The sequence below is a fragment of the Ambystoma mexicanum genome, chromosome 2p (assembly GCF_040938575.1).
Source record: "Ambystoma mexicanum isolate Mex_15411 chromosome 2p, UKY_AmexF1_1, whole genome shotgun sequence".
Classification (NCBI taxonomy): Eukaryota; Metazoa; Chordata; class Amphibia; order Caudata; family Ambystomatidae; genus Ambystoma; species Ambystoma mexicanum.
Genome location: NC_090923.1, coordinates 903,361,662 through 903,381,921, shown reverse-complemented (window position 1 = coordinate 903,381,921; position 20,260 = coordinate 903,361,662). Strand labels below are relative to the sequence as shown.

The 20,260-nt window shown below is 45.4% G+C and overlaps 1 protein-coding gene across 3 annotated transcripts in view; it reads left to right on the top strand.

Annotated features, from left to right (window-relative positions):
* Positions 1-20,260, top strand: part of LOC138566889 (galectin-4-like) — a 341,874-nt gene that overhangs the window by 276,283 nt on the left and 45,331 nt on the right. For 2 of the 3 annotated variants that reach the window (XM_069644614.1, XM_069644617.1), the window contains one exon: positions 4,311-4,349. The exons of the other annotated variant lie outside the window; for it this stretch is intronic. In XM_069644614.1, coding sequence (XP_069500715.1) covers positions 4,311-4,349 — 39 coding nt within the window. The remainder of the gene's footprint in view (positions 1-4,310; positions 4,350-20,260) is intronic. 3 annotated transcript variants of the gene reach the window in all.

Here is a 20,260-nt window from a genome sequence, read left to right as displayed (position 1 = left end):
GGGGGCTTTTTGCCAAATGTTAACTTGAACATCCCGGCGGCCTCTGCAGCCAACAGCAGGATATGCTGTACCTTTAAGTACCTTTTAGATCTAGTCATAGAGTTATTTGTTTTTAGCAAAGATTGGGACACAGCATATTCAACATTCTACCAGGTAAACTACCCCATGCTGACATTATTTTAGGACCTGGATTTCCAAGTCCCATGTAAACCTATCAGCCCTGCACTCTAACTAGGCAGTGGAAGACTGATCTATGCATGATTTTCTCAAGTCACTCCACAGGAACGGGCTCTGGCAATGGGTATTAGACCACATCCGGTGGACATCATGTAAAAGCATGCAGTTGTACGGCTGCACTACATTTGGCTAGAGTTGAATGGGGAAGCATGCTGGATCTTATACGGTATGAAAAGGAATTGAGTGCAGGCCGGGGTCACCACCCTTTGGAACCGAGATACCCGTTATCCTTACATGACCCCAAATGCATATCTGGCCTCAAATGTGCTAATAAAACTTGTTTCTGTTTGACTGAGTGATAAAATAATGCACACCTTGTTGGAAAATACATGCAAACGTACGGAACGGCCATTGCCTGTGTGGTGAAATGCATGCTTTTGGGTTCTTTTCCTACAGTCCCTGGGTTGTCTTGGTGCACAAGAAGGCAGGGTATGCAGATGTATTTGGACAATGTCATACCAATGCTCAAACTGAAGTCTTTCTTCCTCTGTGAGTGGCCACCCTGCTAAAGGAACCTAATTTAACTGCTAATAAGGGTGTTGTGAATGTTGGGCCTATAGCAGACACATGATAATTTCATGCATCCTATGAAATGATTCTTCGGCGTATGATTTGTCCTGTTCTATTTTTTTTATTATTGTTTGTTATTTTATCCTCTGTATGGAATAAGGAATTGAAAATGTCTGTATAATGTATGTGAACTTAAGTTTTATTCTCTAAACTGTGTAAAATGTCATATTTTTGGCAAATGCACAATACAAAAAAGAAAAAAGTTAAAAAATCGTCTGATAGGGTTAGGCTAATAAGGTTCCCAATTTAGAATGACTAAAAAAACATTTTAGAAAATTGTAAATCAAACTGTACAGAAATATGAAGATGGCAGCTGTGGCTTACTTTGCAAATGTTGAGGTCATTCCAATTAGTCAGGCAAATTACATAGTTTCATACTGTAATGAATGTTAACCTACATTTCGTATGTATTCAGAATACAATGCTAAATAATTTCAAAAGCATGGTTGCATTTTCTTTCTTTGATTCATGTCATATGCCAGAGCGTTCCAAGTTGATCACCCTGGAATAATTAATAAAAGCATACTTTATAATCAATATTCTATGAACATACAAATAACTTCATGAGCTGACTTTGTTTAAATATGAGCATATATTTGTGAGGACACAGATTTGAATTCAGAGTGCTCTAACCGAGACGGGGAATTGGGGGGGGCAACATGTTACAACAATATGTATTTGGGTGGGGGTTGGCCTTTGGCATGCGCGTATAGCCTAAGAAGTGTAAATAACAAAAAAGTATTTTATGTAACTAAGTGCATGGCCTAAAACTGGCTTTTTGGGGGAGTTGTAATCTTCCTATGAAGCTGGTGGCATTCAAGTTATATAGAGGTATCAGCAACAGCCCCTCAGCTTCACTCCCTGGCCATTTGCTCATTTTGTTATGGGGTGCACTGATTGGTCCTTCAGACTATCAGTACTGAAAAACTATGTTTCCCTTTTGTCTTTTTACCTTTTATCTTTTTGGTAAATTTTTAACAGTGCACACCATCGTAAAATGCAGTGCAGTGGGGATACTTTTGTATCACCCTTGTCTTTTACACTTGGGTGTTTTGGTTAATTTTGCATGTGCCCAAAGACATGCTGGTGGCAGCAATTACATTTTTACCATTGTTGGATAATTTTTTGTGAGAATATTTGTGTTTCCATGTGTGGCTACTAAACGTGGCTAGTGCCCTAAAAGGGTCATGCCCCGAGATTTTTCGCTTGTTCTTTGGCCATATTGTTGTTTTGCCTTCTTCCTGCCTGCTCTTGTCAGGAAATCCCATATATGGTCATACATTCACCTGGGAAAGCTCCTGCTTTCACTGTCTACTGCTGGCCTGGTGTGTGTGGACTGAGGATGTGGGTGAAACTGTCTTGTCCCACTCCACATTCGGGGTACCAGAGAGTCTAGGTGTGGGGCATGAGTGAACCCCAGAGTGGTCCCTGATTGGACCAATGCTGGCTTTTTGAATGGTGCAGATACTTAGCATTGGTAGGCTTTGACGTCCTACCAGACAAGATTTAGGATAATAAGAGGACTCCTACAGCCATTTTCTCAGATCAGCGTTCGAGCCAGGTATCCTGTGTAGATGAGCCGATTGCTGAAGATCGGTGGACAATTCCCAAAGAGGCCTTCCATCCTTTCTTATTATTGGCCCAGTGAAATCCTGCTGGACTACCTCATCTGCGAAGGCCCTGGACTGGTGGGACCAACCAGTTTCAACGCATTTGCGAGGATCCAGCTGTCCTGGGCCTTCGGAATTTTCCCTGTACCACCCGGTAGACTGACCAGCTCTCTTCAGTGGGATACCTCGGTGGAATCATCACTGTTTCGCGTTGATCTTCCCAGCTTCAAGATCCTGCTATGGAAGGTCTTTGTCTCCCACGACTGGAGAGACGCCTGCCATCGTCATGTGTGCAGTGGCCATCAGTGGAATTCACTTCCGTGAGTCCTGGGAGGTGTCCAGAAGAGTCCTGAATCAGTGAATCCTGCCTGCCTTCTTCTCCAGGTGTTGCATTCTGCACGAGCAGCCGACCACAAACATTCTTGGACCTGCATCCCGTAGACATTGTGCAGCAGAACAAAATGGCGGGCAACCTACCTCAAGCAACCCCCAGTCGACCCATCTAGTCATCTGGGAAAATCAAAGTTGGGGAGTAAGTAATTGAAATGCATTCACCTCCCCCTGTTCTCAGAATAACCCTAAGAATAAACTTTGCTTATTCCATTCCATTACTTTTTGATTGTCAGATCTAAAGCCTTATATCTAAAAGATAGGAGTATAATTATAGTGACCTGTAACATTGTTGAATATCTTCTGGAGCATTTCACACCACAAGAACTCTTCCTACATCAGTCTCTCTCCTAAGAAGAATCTCTGTGAATTTTGGGCTCAGTGGCCCATACATCATATGGATTGGACATATAAATGTAGGGTATCCTTCTTGTTTTATTCTACTGTATCACTAATTACCTTCTTTTAGTTGTCTAAGTTATAGTATGCATTTCTAAACACCTAACAATGATGGAATATATGCTTGATAACTGAGTATTGTGTGATATTACTAGCTGCTTATTTCATTTCCTAGTGTGTGTTTTTGGGGATTTAGCTGTCTAAATTGAATTATGGTGTGCTTCACGTGTGGACTCATTGTGGAACCCTGACCCCACTGTCTTTCTCCTGAGACTAAGCCTTGACCAGTCTCCACACTTACCTTGTTTGGTTTTGGCTTACCTCTCAGAGTTCCCCAGTTAACTATATGTAGTGTGGCCTCCTAAAATCAGTCCACCTGGCCAGATTCTAGAAATCCATCTTTACACTGGGCCAAAGTGCTCTCCGGTGGGCGGCCTGGTCTATCAGTCTACACCATGCTTTGTGTTTATGTGCTTGCAAAAGCATGTGTAACCAACATTGCCCAAGGGCCCCTCCATCACGTCTGCAGCACCAACTTCTCTGCGCTTCCACTTCTCTTGCAGATTGGCCATTTCATTTGGACCCCATCTCAATGGCTCCTTTCTTTGGAGGCCCATTGTTTAAATGCTGTGGATTCACAGTGATCACATGACTATGGAAATGGAAATCAGACTCAGTTGGTGGCAGCATTTTCTCCACTATGCGACACAAGACACATCTGAGTGACCCCATCTCTTCTGCACTTCTAGAAGGATGTCAGACTGTTCTAATAAAAATAAAACATCTAATTGAACACTGATCACTGAGATGATAACTCCACAACCCCTTACCTTCCATTCACTCCTCCCCTCGAAAGACTCCAAAAAAACACTCTGTACAGCACTCTTTTGCTTTCTGGCTATATTCACGCTACAGGAATACCTGTACATATATCCCGCAGATCATCCATGCTGATGGGGTTTGTTTTATTTTTGAGGACACCAGCTAGTTCAATCTTGGCTTTATACCTGTTAGGATCTGTCTACCTTTATGCCAACAATACTGTACAAAGTGAGAGTTAATTTGTTATAACTGCCGGCCCTTAGATTCTTTTCTATTTTTCAGATCACAAGCCATTGCGTCCCGCCGTCCTACGGCGCCCAGGTGAGTCTCGTTTTGGTAAACGCCGGTGTATGATTTATCTGCATTCAGTCACAGGGTGAGTCACATATGCATATCCCTTTTAGGCATGTTTGGTCTACAGAGTGGGCTAGGTCTGTCAGTGTTCCACTCCAATGAAGACCTTTTGGTCCAAGCAGAGCAAGACCGCTGTCAGCAGGGACTCCTGGCAATATAATTGGTTGAAAGATACTTGAATGGGTGAACATCATCCAACACATGGGGCATCATACTGTCATTATGTTCACTGTAAGCAATGATGGATTCATTTGTGCATTTGTCACTAGGCAGATCAGGTGGACGAATGTACTGAGGTCGTTCTTTTTTTGTTTGTATATCATCTCCCACATGTGTGCTTGGCCACTTCATCATTATAGGTGTTGTTTTCCAATGGATGTATAAGTGTGTATATGTTTATGTTTTTAATATATATAATAAAATATCGATATTTTCAATATATTGATTGATTTTGCATCCCATTGTTCTCTCCTTTTTATTCGATTGCCTTTTTATGCTTTTGATTATTGTAGTGCCCAATTAGTAGGTACAGTGAAACACCTCCTGAATATTGGGTTTCCCTGGAATATCCCTGGAATATATTGATATCATCCAACAGTGCCATAAAGACAGGGCTTTAGGGGGATTAAGGCCCTCCCAGGGTTTTACATTGTGTCCCCAGGTGGGGCCCTGCTGGGACCCACGACCATATGGCAGTATGGAAATGTCTCCTCCTCGCCCCCACTCCTCCTCTCCTGAGATGCTGCTGGCTCTGCTGCAGTAGGAGTAAACCCTGGATCGATTGAAACACAGAAAAGAAACAGGTGGACACATTGCTAGAGTCAGTCCAAATCTATGGAACGATATGGGCAAATCTGCAATTTCTATGGGGGAAAAGGTTACAAGCCTTAAAAATAGGGGGGTGATTGAGAGCCCAGCCAAGATGGCCGTAAGCTCCTCATTGCCTCATCAGGCAAATATCAGGAAGTTTCCTGACCGCCTTTAAAGCCCAAAAGTGGTACTGAGTGGTGGGACATCCACAAGCCCAACGTGGCCCAACCAGAAGGCTGGGGGAGCCCGGGGACATATGATCCCAACACGAGACGACTACACAAGAGAACTCCTTCCCGGTCCATAGCAGTCTCGCGTGGGGACGACGTCCCGAGATCTGCGGGCGCGAAGCTAGGGTGAGCCTGGGAACCTGGGGAGGCCCCGGCCGCAAGTATAGGACGGACACGATCCGAACTGCAGAACGGCGGGCAGAAAACTTGAAATGCCGGAGTCGGCGCGGTAAGGGATGGCGCCTAATTCCTAACCGACACAGCTTATGTTGGGGACAATCGGAGGATCAGAAGAACGCTGAGTGATCCGGAATACCTCATCTCAAGAAATAGCACCCGAGTTCCCCGGGACTTAGAAGGCCTCAGGCAAGCAGGCACCTCGGATGAGAGCAGACGGAACCGGGGAGTAGTGCAGCATTGACAACGTCTGGCTGGAGCAGCGGGTGAGGAGCCCTTGGAGTAACATAAGCCGGGGCCGCTGGCAACGTGAGGGTAAGCAACGAGACCTGTGCACCAGCGACACGAGGCAGTGGTGGATTCGAGTGCCGGACTAGGGCAATGCAGGCCTGGCTGAGAGGCAAGAGGGAGCAGTGGGACAACCATTCCCCGGAGCACACTGAGCTGCACATCCCCGGGAGGGGAAACAAACATGCGCAATTGTAGCAAGCCAATCTCTAGGTGACGGGTCAGAGCAGCCCCAAACCCCAGAGTATGGAGACATCCGGACCACTTTCTTCTTTTCACATCACCAGGGATGCACAGAGCCGGACCTAACCAAAAGCAATATTGCTGCGGAGGAGGTTGGACGCAAGGCCCTCGGAAGGATCCAGGGGACAAACCTAAGCAGGGGCAACCCACCATGCCAAGCAGCGGTGAACAACAAGCACAGCCGTGCCCAGAATCCGGCGAAATTGAGGAGGGGCACTGTCACTGAGGAGTTCTGCTTTTACCACTCAAGAGGAACCCAAGGAGAGTAGGCAGGTGAGGAGGGGATTGATAAGGGGGCGCAGCAGCACACAGCCCCCTGTACTGAACTAGGCAAAATGTGCACAGTAGCCACAACGACAGTGGGGGGGTACACCCAGTGAGAGGTCTGCAATTAGACTACGGGACTGAGTGAGAACATTACAGTGAACCGGGCTGTCAGACTTCGGCCTGAATATTGGAGTGACCTGACACCTCAGGGGGGAGGAGTCTCGGGGCTCCCACGGGTAGACAGACTGGGCTCCAACCACCTACTGGGAGGGCTCCACATCTATAGGCAAACATTTGGAGCGGCAGGGCGCGGTCCAGCCTGGGTGGTGCTACTGTGGGGCCCCATGAGGCACGGACTACCGGACATGAAGATAGATCTGTCCCAGTTCGGGACTGGTGAAGAGCAATTATAAAAGCTGTGAACAAAATAGGCCACAGGGAGCCCTGTGTCGAGGCAGACAACAACCCCAGCCATGCTCATTGGAGGCATGCTCTGGTTGGACATGTGGCGGAAGGGAACTGATAACCCAGGGCACATTCTAACAGCAGTAAAATACCAGACAAGAGGACATACACCACATGAGAAAGTGGCTGGTAGCACCGGACAGCTGAAACTACGACGACACTACACACAGGCTGCTAGCACAGGACCAGCCAACTAGGCCTGAGCCGCACAAGGACTGATCACAGCTGCAATGTCTAAATCAAATAAAGGAAGCAAACAACAGTCTAAACTATATTATTTCAAGCAAAAAACGACAAACAGATGGACGGATCCCGGAGGGACAAACCCATCCAGCCCCACTAGATCCCAGTGGGGCGTTCCAAGACATTAAATAAATGTTCAACCAGCTACCGACACGCATACAGTCTCTAGAGGGGAAAATGGACACCCTCACCTGTAAAGTTGACCACATGCAGGTCCGTCTGGACAAGCACGGGAGAGGTTGAAGTGGAGCGAAGAGTGTCTACTATGGAGGACGAGTCTGCGTCAGTTGCTAGGGATATGACGGCTCTGGAGTGTGCACTGAAGGAACTGGTTGATAAGCAGGATGACTTGGAATCCAGGTCTAGGAGGAATAATCTGAGAATAGTCTGTATTCCAGAAACAATGGAACAGAGGAACATAGAACCCCTGGTGGAAGAGATACTGCGGGAGTCGCTGTGGTCAGAGGAATTCTCTGCAGTGTGCATCGTGGAAAGGGCGCAATGGGTACCAAGTGGGAAGAGGCCAGTCCCAGGGGCCCAACCGCATCTGATCATAGCCTGTATGTTAAAGTACCGGGACAGATACACCGCCCTCCGCAAATCCAGGGAAAATGGTATAGTAACTTATAAAGGGGACACGATCAGACTGTTCCCAGATTTCTCAGACAAGGAACAGGTGTCCAGAAGAACGTATTTGGAAGTCAAGAGAACATTAAGGGAGAATGGAATACGCTATGCTATGCTGTTCCCAGCCAAGCTGAGGATAGAGCACGAGGGACAAGCAATTGTTTTTCATACCCCAGAGGAAGCCAACGCCTTTTAAGAACTGCAACCAAGGAACCCCTGCAGGCGAGGGAACAATGTGTGACCTTAACCTGGAATAATATTTCCTTTGACACTGTAGGGTATCTAAAACAATTGGAGACAGATCTGTGCAGTTGGGTTTAACTGCAGGAGAACAGATGTGTGATGGATGGCGGGACTTCAAGCTACCCCCCATGCAGAAGCTCAAGGAGCACGAAAATGGGTTACAGCTGAGAAGTGTGGGTGATCAGCTAGAGGGAGGGAGGGGGAGCCGGGGATTGTTCAGCGGGAAAAGGGGGAGGGCACCTGGATTACTGACAGATTGGGGTTGTCAGTGGGGGCATGGGGGAAAGGGGGAACTGGGAAGGAGATATAACCATACTTTTGGGAACGGAGAGGGACTTAGTTAGTCAGGGATGTGCTGGAAGCATGGGAGAAATCAGGAAGCATCACATACAGAATGGGAAATACGGAGGGGATCTGCTCACAACAGAATATAATGGTGGCACCACTTAATTGTATCACAAACTGCCTGTCCAAGTGCCGTAAGGTCCTGTTATATATGCAACGCCACCAGGGGAGGACTCTAAATTTGGGAAAAGCTGGGGGTGCCACAGGTACTTCTCATCCTACTCCTCATATGCAAGAGGGGTTTGTATAATGATTCATAGTTCAGTAGGATTTTGTGAGTCAAACGTGATTAAGGATGAGGATGGGAGGGGCCTAATCCTACAGGGAGTCATTCAAGGCAAGCTGTATACACTGGTCAATTATTATGGCCCTAATCAGGAAACATTGGACTGGATTGATCACCAACTAGGGAAGCTCACACTGGGGGAGGTTATCTGGACAAGGGACTTTAATGCTATCATGGACCAGGCATGGGAACACACAGGGTGTAATTGCTACATGGTTCCCAAGGGGACGAACAAATTACAAGGGATGTACCTGGTGTGGAATATTGGGGACATATGGAGGGTCAGGAACCGCGGGGCATGGCAGTACACACACCACTCCTCTGCCCACGACTCAGCCTCATGCTTAGACTTCTTCCTGGTTTCACACACACTGATGGGGGAAAACACAGGGGTAATGATCCTTGGACGCACGCTATCTGATCATGTCCCAGTTCCGATGATGATTGAAATGGTAGGCCGAGAGAAGCAGAGGCCCCTTGGCAATTTAAGAGTGATAGCCTTACGGACATGTTGTTCTGTGAAGGTCTGGATAGCCCAGTTCTTTGAAGTCAACACCAGCTATCATAAGTGTATGATAAGGGGGGGAATGCATCTCGAGAGAATCTGGTGTGCTGCGGCAGATTAGAAATGAAATATCTCATAAGGAACGTCACATACAAACACTACAGGCATCCCCCGCACCATGACAGCCCGAACAAGCGGAAATTCTAACCCAACTGAAGGAATTTGAGGTATTAGCACAAAGGGAAGCTAAATTTATATGGGTTAAGATGGCTGCATGGCAATATGGGGAAGGGCAGAAGCAGGGCAGAGCACTGGATAGGGCAACCAAAGTGGATAATCTTCGGGGCCGGGTTCTGGCTATAACAGACGACCAAGGGGTGGATAGATACGCAGACACCAAAATAACTCAGGAGTTTCATCATTTTTACAGACGGTTATACTCGTCCCAAACCCAGGCCACCCAAAGGGAGTTAGATGACTATTTGGACCACCTGGTGGCCCTACACTGGTCTAAAAGCAAGGAGAAGGAATGGCTGGGGCACCAGCTAACCCTGGAGATAGTGGTGCATGAGATCAAGTCCCTCCCGTCTAGGAAATCTCTCGGCCGGATGGACTTGCGGCCGAATTTTATAAATGCTATGTGGCTAAAATCAGCCCTTACCTGTTGCAGATGTACCAACACAGCCTCGAGGATGGTCAACTACCTGGGTCCATGAGAGAGGCAGTGGTGGTGGTGCTGCCCAAGCCGGACAAACCTCCTACTGGCCGATTTCACTCATTAATTTAGAAAACAAAATATTGGCCAAAATACTGCCCATTGATGCGTGCTATGGTGAGGGCGGATCAATCAGGTTTCATACCAGGGCACTCCACCTTGCATGGGTTAAGACAAACGTTTGGCCTGATCTCGGCAGTACAAGGAAGGGAGATCCAATAGTAGTTGCCCTGTTGGACGCCACTAAGGCGTTTGACTCTGTGGAGTGGCCATTCTGTTCACTGTACTGTGATGAATGGGAATGGGGGATCAATTCAGAAACATGGTGACGTTATTATACACAAACTGGTGGCTAGAGTCCGGGTAAATGGTCAGCTCACATCATACATCTCCCTGACGAGAGGGGAACTCGGCAGGGGAGTCCACTCTCACCCATATTGTTCGCTTTGGCAATAGAACCCTTGGCAGAGAGAATCCGGGAACTTCACACGCACCGGGGGGTCCGATTATACAACCATGCAGTTGTTATGGTGATCTTTGTCAGGGACCCCAAGAATAACCTTGATCCGATAATGCAAGATGTGAAGAGAATCAGCGATCTTTTGGGATTAACAGTAAAAGCTGGGTAATCTGTCTTATTCCCCCTAACCGAAAGTGTGTAACGAGATAGTTGGGGATGCCAATGGCACATGGATGCCACTCGCTACCTTCAGTTTAATATGGCGTGTGATAGGGAGGAGGTATATAGACCCAATTACAGAAGCACGTTGGAACAGGCGAGGGCAGCTATCGATAGATGGATGAACCTACCATTACATCTTTATGGCAGAATCTCACTAATCAAAATGACACTGCTTCCCAGGTTCTTGAATGTATTTCTGAATACCCGCATAACGATACCGGGGGAATATTTCCAGGAACTGAAGACGGCAGTAATACGGTTTATATGGACGGGTAAGCAAGCGAGAGTTTCCTGGGAAAAATTGATGGCACCTATACACGAGGTGGGCTTAGCTCTTCCATACTTTGAAACCTATTACAATGTGTCGCAAGCAGGGTTTCTCCTTCATTGGTTCAGGGAACAGTGAGACAGACGTCATGTACAGATGGAAAGAGCGATGGCAGCACCATCCCTCTTGCAATGCATTATTCTCACGGCACCCAATAGACACACCTGAGCGCAGACCATGGTTGAGGTTACATGCAGGGCATGGACCCATTTAGAACATAAATCTAGAGAAGAAGTCCTATACTCCCCCAAATTACTGATTAAACACATCCTCGGTGTACCAGTCACAGCAGAAGCAAGTTTCACCACAATGATGAGAAGATTGGATATCACCTGTTTTGGTGACCTCTTCCCAAACGGGACGTGTATCACACTGGAGGAAATGGGGAAATCACAGCATTGGAGGTATTTCAATATTACAGGCTGAGAGTAGCTATGCGACAGCTGTTCATCACATTTCGACAACCACAGATAGCGCCCATCCTAGACAGACTAATACAAGGCACTGCGATAGCAAGGTGACCTCAACGCTGTATGCTGAATGCTTCACAGTGGGGGAGGAGACAAAAGCCTCTCCCCGAAAGAAATGGGAGTTGTCCCTGGGACGGGAGATTCCAGGGAATGGAAGTATTGTTGTGAGGGAAAAAGGAAAGGGGCAATCAGTGCAAAGCTCAAGTTGATAAACTTTAAGTACCTTCTCCAATTTTCATATACACCAGTCCGAATCAAGGGTTTTTCCCAGATACACTGAACAGCTGCACAAAGTGTGTTACGGCCCCGGCTGACTTCATACACGTGGCATTGGAGTGCCCCCAGACACCAGCATTCTGGATACAGGTATTTGTGATGGTATGTGGTATTACTGGGGATGAGATAGATACTGATCCACAGATGGCACTACTGGGATATACTAAAAGGATACCAAAGAGCACACGGAAACTGATAAAACAGATACTAATCTTGGCTGAAAGACAGGTCACATTGATGTGGGGAGGGAAACAAAGACCCTTGGTGGAACAATGGAGGGCGGATATTCTGTACTGTCATGACAAATAGAGTGAACACAGCGCTCTCCGATGGACCAATTCTAGCCAGAGCGCAATATGGGGTCCTTATGTACATTATTTTATTGGTCAAACCTAAACACTGACAGGGACACACTTGGACCCGTAAAACTGGAGAGATAACAGAGAAGGTCAACGTGCAAACCACCACAACAATATTAAGTGAGAACCAACGCAGAATCCCACCTAAGGGGAAACAGAATCAACCACGGGAAATGAATCAATATGTGATGCATAATATAATATATGTACCTTGACTTCCTTGAAAGTAATGATGAGCACTAGGGGAGGTAGGCGAGGGGTTACTGTTGAAGTTAGCATTTTGATGACTGTTATGTTTGGAAAATGCTAATAAAAAGATATTTAAAAAAATAGTCTCACTGAAAATGCCCATTATTATTTCTAGATTTCATGCTAAAAATAGCAAGGAAAGCTCCATGAAACTGCACTCACTGTATTGATTTACTTTCATCATTCCTGTCCAATGAAGAGATCAGTTCTGGCTGTACTGCTGGCCTATGTATGTTTGTAGATGTGAATGATGTCTAACCTCACTGGCTCCGGCCATTATACCTTCCTTCATGATTCTGTGGGCTCTCTCTCTGCCGGAAGTGCAGGCCCAGCAGGAAATTCCATAAACATGGAGAAGAAAAGCGACGCGAAAATGCCGAACATTTTCAATTCTAACTTCTCCAGGGAAGTTTGAAAATCTGTGTTCATTGAGAAATCTGCATTTCGTGCAGAAACTTCAGTGCCACAGATTTGGGCAGTGTCTACACATTACCTCATGGCTGTCACTGGGCACTGCAGAATGCTGCCAGAAGGAAAGGATGTGTTTTGGTAATACGGGCCTGTCACTATCTCAGAACATATTTGACAGTTTTTTTTTATTTTTATGAGCAGTACATTGGAGAGTGTATGCTATATTTTTAAGGGGACAATATGAGAGCGGGGAAGGGGAGGTGGCGAGGGCTGAAGTAGTGAGAGTGGGTCCACGGTTATTCTGTTTCGGTGGCTGGATCTTTGCCTGCATTTAACACAGATCCCTGCAGCAAGTACAGTAACATTTTGAGCTACGTTCATGGAATTGGAACCAGCGCCCCATATATTTTATTTCAGCCGATTTTTATATTGTTAATTTTATAATAAATTTAACACACCTTTTAAATAGATATTTTTCCATTTCAAGTCCTGCAGATGCGACTCGTAAGCATTTTGTTGTTGTCGAGCCCCGATGCCTGTGGGCTCCGGCGCAATGTAAATATATAAAATAAATAAATAAATAAATAGAATGTGTAAACCCACTCCTTTAGTCACATTGACCCCACTTCTTTTAAAGGTTCTTTAGCTACTTGCAATTTCTTAGTCGAGCCAGGTACTTCTTAAGCCAGACCCCCCATATATTGTTTCTTGATTTGTTGGTGGCCCCCTTGATTTCATATCCCATTTAAACCACTGCTTAAAATGTTAAGCATGTTCTGTTAATTGACTTTAATTCTGCGCACATAACTGTAAAGCACCGAAATTTTGTCCGTATGGGTGAAATGTGACTCCACTCAGAATATAAACCAGACGGAGGTCTGTGGGGTGAAAAGAAAGCAGGGTAAAGGTAAGCGAGAATGACAAAGAGGGAGAAAGTCGGAGAACAAAACAGACAGACACAGATCGTTCATAACATGCATGCCAATAAATGCATGGAATGGTGGGAGGAAGATGGTAAATCAAAACTAGACTGGGTGGTTGTGGGAAGAAACATGACAGCACTATTGGGATAATGTAAACATACCTGCCAAACAGGGAGGTAAGGAGCTACACACTGGAGGAAGTTTTGACAAACACCTTCATAGTGAAGAAGACAGAGGAGTCTGAAGCAAGCACCGATTTGCGCAAAGGTTAGAAATACGAACAGACATACTGGCCAAGAAATGGGGCACATGCCAATGAGTCGGGGGAAGAAGGCAGTGGCAACTGATACCACCGAAAGACAACGTTTTGAAATACAAAATGGCTTTGGTCCTATGCAAATTAGGGACATAAAGAGCTCTGTCGAAATCAGGAAATTGAGTGAGTAATTTGAGCATGATAAGAAGCAGTGAAACAGTCAAGTTACAGTACCCGGTTCCGAAGCACGGGAAGTCGAGCCTTCATCACCCAAGGAGGAAAACACTGGCCCATAGAAGTAGGGTGACCAGACATCCCGGAATTGGGCCCTCCGTCCCCCTGTTCCAACAGTTATTTTTAATTTAAAAACCCTGTCCCGGTTTTGGGGAAAGGTGGGGTGCCAGTCCTAGTTTTTGTGGAACAGGCAGGTCGGCAACAATTATGACGTAAGTGCACATTAAAGTACACACAGAATGTTGTGGGGCAGGCTGGGCTTGACATCCCATCCTTATAGGTCCAGGTACACGCATTAACTGATTGTGCCACAGAAACCAGTTGGTAAAACAATTGACAGTAAGGCTTGTAACATGTTTCAAAACAAAAGCTCTTTTTTATTATGAATAAGCTTATATACACTGTTAAAAGCGCACAATTTATAGGAGCAGTGCTGGTAATACTGTGCAGGGCAGTTTCTAGTCCATTTGGTGGCCAGGGCGAAACACTAAATTGCCCCCCGCCCCTTGCGCTCGGCATGCGCGCCACTCCCAAACTATACCCTGCGGTTAAGTAACTCCTACCCAACGTCAATAAATCACTGTTATACACATGAAACAGGTTTTATTACATTGTGATTCAAGAACTTTTTATTAAAATAGCTTTTTATTTTTCTAACGATTAGTTTCTATTTTAATTTCTTATATGTGTGACTTATAAAAGTAGATCATTGGCTTTTTGGATCCTTGCCTTATCTGGTCCATCGTCCAACTGGTCCTTGATTCGTCTCTCTCCTCCGGTCCTTGGCTCCCTTGCATACCTGCCAGGTATTTCCATGTCATTTGTGACACTGAGCTAGCCCAGGCATTTCCTGTAAATTGCTAGGACTGTTATTTGTGTTTTTCCAATTATAAGTATGGGCCTAGAAAGACCTCCATGCAAAATTAAAATCCAGGACTGGCTCATGGCGTCACGCATGGCACGGGCCCCCCCACTTGGCAGCAAGGCCCTTGTGAGTTGCTCTGCTTTTCTGTCACCCCTTTGGTCCTTGACTCCCTTGTGAGTCACTCTGTTCTGCTCAGTCGCCCTTCTGGTCTTGGGGAACCTGGTTGATCGCTCTCCTCCTTGGTTCCCTCATGATTTGCTCTTTTGGTCCATCACTCTTCTGGTGTCAACTCTAGCCCTCCCACGCTCTCCTAATTTCCACTCCTCCTCACCTGACTCTTCAGATGATGGTTTCCTTCTTGGTTCTTTCTTCTTCTGTGAGTTTTTGCATGAGAAGAGATAAGGCCGTCCCCGGATGGAAGCCACCCTGACACCCTAATTGGACAGGGATACAGGGGACTTCCCCCCCCCCCCCCCGGAGGGGCCACTGAGAGGAAAAAAGCAACTGCTAAAAAAACCTCTCTTGTAGGTGGATCAGGTGGATTGCAGGTAAGATCCAGATCGAGAGTCCAAGAAGATATGTGGCTCGAAGGGTCTTTGGCGAAATAGAGATTCCGGAATATTCTTCAGCTGTACTGTAGCAGAGGTCTTGAACACTGGATGGGATTTACACGAAAGATCAACATGAATGGCTGAAGGCTTGGAACAAATAGCAGGTCAGAACACCGTTACCTGGAAGAACCAGGATAAAGGAGGAGGAGACAGGTAAGAAGAAAAAGAAGCAGGTAAGCAGAGAGGAAAGACTACAAAGGAGGAGAGAGGAGAAAGAGAAAGCAAGGACCCAGCAAGGCTACCGGTTACAGAATAGGAGGAGAAATGCAACGGCAAAGAAAGGAAAGAAGACCGACACCGTCGTAAAAAGGTGGTGCCGGGAAACAGGAAAAAACAGAGCGTAGCGAGAGGAAAAGGGAGGAAGCTGGACGAAACCCAGGAGATAAAACAGTAGGACGCCGAGGCGGAGAGGCACAAGCAGAAAGCACAGGCACCGGGAGCGAAAAAGCAAAGGGTTGCAACGCGCAGAGTGGAGGAAGAGGCGGGGCTTAAGAAGGGGAAGCAAAACAGCAGAAAGAAACAACTAGACCATCAAACAAGGAAGTGAAAGGAAGGAATGGAACAAGCTAATGGCGGATATGTCGCCATCTATTCCACAAGCGCCAGGATGGAGGGCACATGAAGCGCGTGACATCTGGTCCTTGGTTCATATGATCCATCAGCCCTCTGGTCATTGGTTCCCTCATGAGTTGCTCTTCTGGTCCATCCCTCCTCTGGTCCTTGGTTCATATGGCTCATCACCCCTCTGGTTATTGGCTCTCTCATGAGTTGCGCCTCTAGTTAATCACTCCTCACATTTTGATGTAATCATAAAATACCTGGTTGGTTACCACAACTGGTGAGGGCTCGACTTGCCTTGGGGGCGCTTTCGCCGTGGGGCGAGCTCAATTGCCTTGGCCTATGCGCGATTGCTCGAGTAGAGGCAGCAGGTGCTGGCACTGCCTCTGATGTGCTCACGTTAGGTGCCTGCCCCGGCACCTAATGTGAGCACATCAGCGACTCGAGCAATAGCACACAAGCAACACCCAATTGTCATCCCCGGGCCGCCAGCCTTCTTCCTTTCAATCCCCTCTGTGGCGCCAGGACCCCTGCTGCTAAATTTTATTAGCAGCAGGGGTCACTATCAGACTCTGTGCCACAGCGGGTGAAGTGATGAAACAATAAACCACGGGGAAGTTAACTCCTTTTTCAATCATGTTAGGAGTTATGTTCCCCGTGTGTTATCGGCAGCGCTGACCACTGCTGCAAAGTTTTGCAGCAGTGGTCAGCGGGGCGGGGCGATTGCGCCCCGGGCAATAGCCCGCCTCGCCCGAGCCAAGAAACAGGCCTGATTCTGTGGGATGCAGGGGGACTGGGTGGAGGGGGAGCAGTTTCCGACGGGGGTGCAGGGTCAGGTGATAGGTTGTGAGGGGGTAGTCCTTCTTTGATGTCGTTGGTCGTCTGCATTTTTCGTCTTGAAAATGTTGTCATCCTACATAGAAGCCTCTCATGCTTATAAAGCACAACTGCAAATAGTCTACCCAGGCCCTTTATACGCCGCTGCCCAATGCCAAAGCATACACAATGCTCTTCAAGCAATAACAATGACTTCAAATGCTTTTTTAATAGTGGTTTGCCGTTGAAATTCAACATACACATGTAAATAAAGAAATAAATAAATAAGTTGAACATCGAGGCCCCCGATTCACAAGGTAAAGCATTAGTGACTTAACAGTGGAGTAGAAGCAAATATTACCATCAAGCACCTGCGAATTGCAGATTCCCAAAAATTACATATGTGGCACACGCGATTTGCACCTTCTGCATCTCACACCTACCAATGGATCAGACTCAAGCAAACAGGCATACCTCACAGGTAATACAAAACAAAAAGCATAGGTACGCCAAAAGTTTTAAAACTTTTTTTAAACATGTTATTACTGAAAATGGCCTCAAAGTGTACCAATTTTAGGGACTAATATTTTTTTTAAAAAGTGAAACTTGCTCATGCAGATTTTGCTCTATCCAAGTTTGCAGTGCTGGACTGACCCAACAGGATACTGGGAGATTTCCCGGTGGGCCTACAAAGCTAGTGCGGCTGATTATTACGCAGGGGCTGAGCAGGTATGTATACCAGTTACTTTTGTGTGCCCTGGACCTCAGCACGTTTTGTGTGCCCTGACTTTTAGGCAGGCCTATTAGCGGTCACTGATTCGGTGTGCCTGCGTGCAGCGGGAGGAAAACATGATTGCACGGTGACGGGAGTAACGTCGCCCGTGCTACGCGCAGACTGCAGTGCGTGATCCTGCCTCGTCATCACCAGTGCCCCAGTGGCTTCACCTTTGGGGCAGCGTTCCCTTTCTGGACTGCTGCTGTCACATTAGCCTGTTGCCTTAAGTAATGAATCAGCACATTTCCAGTGGCAGCTGCAGGCAATGGAAATGTTGCTGTATAAACCTTTATTCGACTTAACTTAGAGTCTTTAGGTTTCATACAATATACAAAAATTGCAATAAAATAATATTTTTTTTTAAATTAATTTGTTTAGTTGAGAATACAACTTTTCAAATTACTTTTCTTTATACAAAACAGACACAGATCAGACATGAAAGAAGAAAAGAAGAAAATGAAACATAATACATTTTTCAAATTAATCAACCAATATATACAATATAAAATTATCAAATTCATTTTTCATTTTGGCATAAAAAGATATCAATCCTCGATACAAGTCATCACAAAAAGATTCATTAGGGCCATCATATTAATGACATTGCATTCCAAACTAGCAATTCTTAAATTAAATATCAAATGTGTCCCTTTCTATATAAATTGGCCATTTCCTAATCGTTCTGATTTTCTATAGCTGGTAACACTATGTCAAGATATTGTACTATCGCTGTTTATATCACGACTCTCGGATTTGAGAATAAAAGATGCCATAATTGTTCTCTATCCAGATAATCCTGCACCACCAATTTCCTCTCAAAACATTTCCTTCTTACATCATTCAAAGCGATACAATCAATTATGAGATGTTGCAATGTCTTCCTTTGATTAATGTTCAAGCAATAACGACAAAAATTCAACTTCGAGGTGATCTACTTCCCTCTGAACAATATATCCCTGGTGTTCCACTGATTCAATCTGAACCTCAAGAATTTCCTCCGGAAATACTGGGAAGGGCATTTTGTGAGATAGTCAGCCATAACTCCATATTTTGTAGTACCAAACAAATGTATGCTAAAGTCCTTATGTTTAGAGCATTTCGCCAAGTTACCAGACCAATCGTGTTGAAAAATGTTAACCATTGCTCGATCTGGGTTAGTTATGAGAAGGTCAATTGTTACAGCAGCATCAGCTGCAGCATTCAGGACATGACTTCACCACCTAATCGAGAAAGTTTTCTTAGATGTGATTAAATCAAGCACTATAATTTTCAAGATGGTCGCTGTTTTTTAGCCCTTCCAATACAGCACTGCTTCCATGTCACCTGTAAATATAGCGACAATAGACCTAATTATCGTTATTGGGGTACTACAAGGCAGTTGCAGAACTGTTTTCCAATACTTAGACTCTATAACATCCCAGAACTTGCGATCTTGAGGGAGTGATGCTTCCATGATTGGTGTAACTTTCATTTTATAAAAAATTAAAGTGTGTTTTAAAGAGAACTTTCCAAACTTTGCTTGGAGTATCTTTGATTGAGGTGTTAAAGGTTGTAATTTATTTTTAATCTCACAGGTAAATTGCCTCATTGTTTTCTTGTGCTGGATTGTTACACCTAAGTACCTACACACTTGAGAGTTCACATAGTTGTGATTGCCATTTATATTTACATTTTCTCGACAAGTTGCTGTTATTACAGACCACGATTTGTGTTTTTTGGGTATTGATGACTAAATTGTTGTCCAATGCATAGGAGCTTACTTGATCAAGCATATTTTGAAGTACCCTAGGGGTTTGGGACAACAATATAAAATCTTCCACAAATAGTAAATATGGGATTCTTAGGACACCCAATTGCGGGGGGTCACCCAGACAATTCATAATCGACTTCCCTATGTCCAATATGAAAAAATTAAACAAAAAGGAGGCTAAGGCATCCTCTTTGGGTCGCTATTGTCAGGGACAATTTTTCATTAAAGTTAGTTCTCACATGCATAGATGTATCTGTGTGGAGCAACATTATCGGAGCTAATAAAGAGGAGGGACATTGATGTTTATGCAGTTTTGCAAATAATAGCATCCTAACTATCGAATCAAATGCAGATTTGAAGTCAATAAAACCCAAAAATAATGATTGACCACACGCTGCTTGCTGCGCTTGTATCATGGTGAGAGCTAATATATTTGGTTTTGTACCCAGTCCCTTTACAAAGCCCGATTGGAGGGGATCTTTCAGATGTTTTGCATCAGCCCATGCGTTGAGTTCACTTAGAATTATTCTGCAAAATGTTTTACCCGGGGCATCTATTAGAGAAATTGGCCGATAACTTGCCGGCGATTGACGGTCACCCTTTTTATAAATTGGGACTGTGATTGATTGAGTACATGTTTTCGGCAATTTCTGTTCCCGGTTTACAGCAGAGAATATGTTGAGCAATATGGACGCCCAAATCTCTGGATGAGCTTTCATAACATGATTCGAAATGCCATCTGGGCCTACAGCTCGTGAATTGCTCGCAGATTTGATTAATTGCATAACTGCACTTCGATCCAGGTTAAGATGAAACTCAACTGGTGACGATAATGGATCTTGAACCCTGGAACCCAGAGGAGGTGAATACA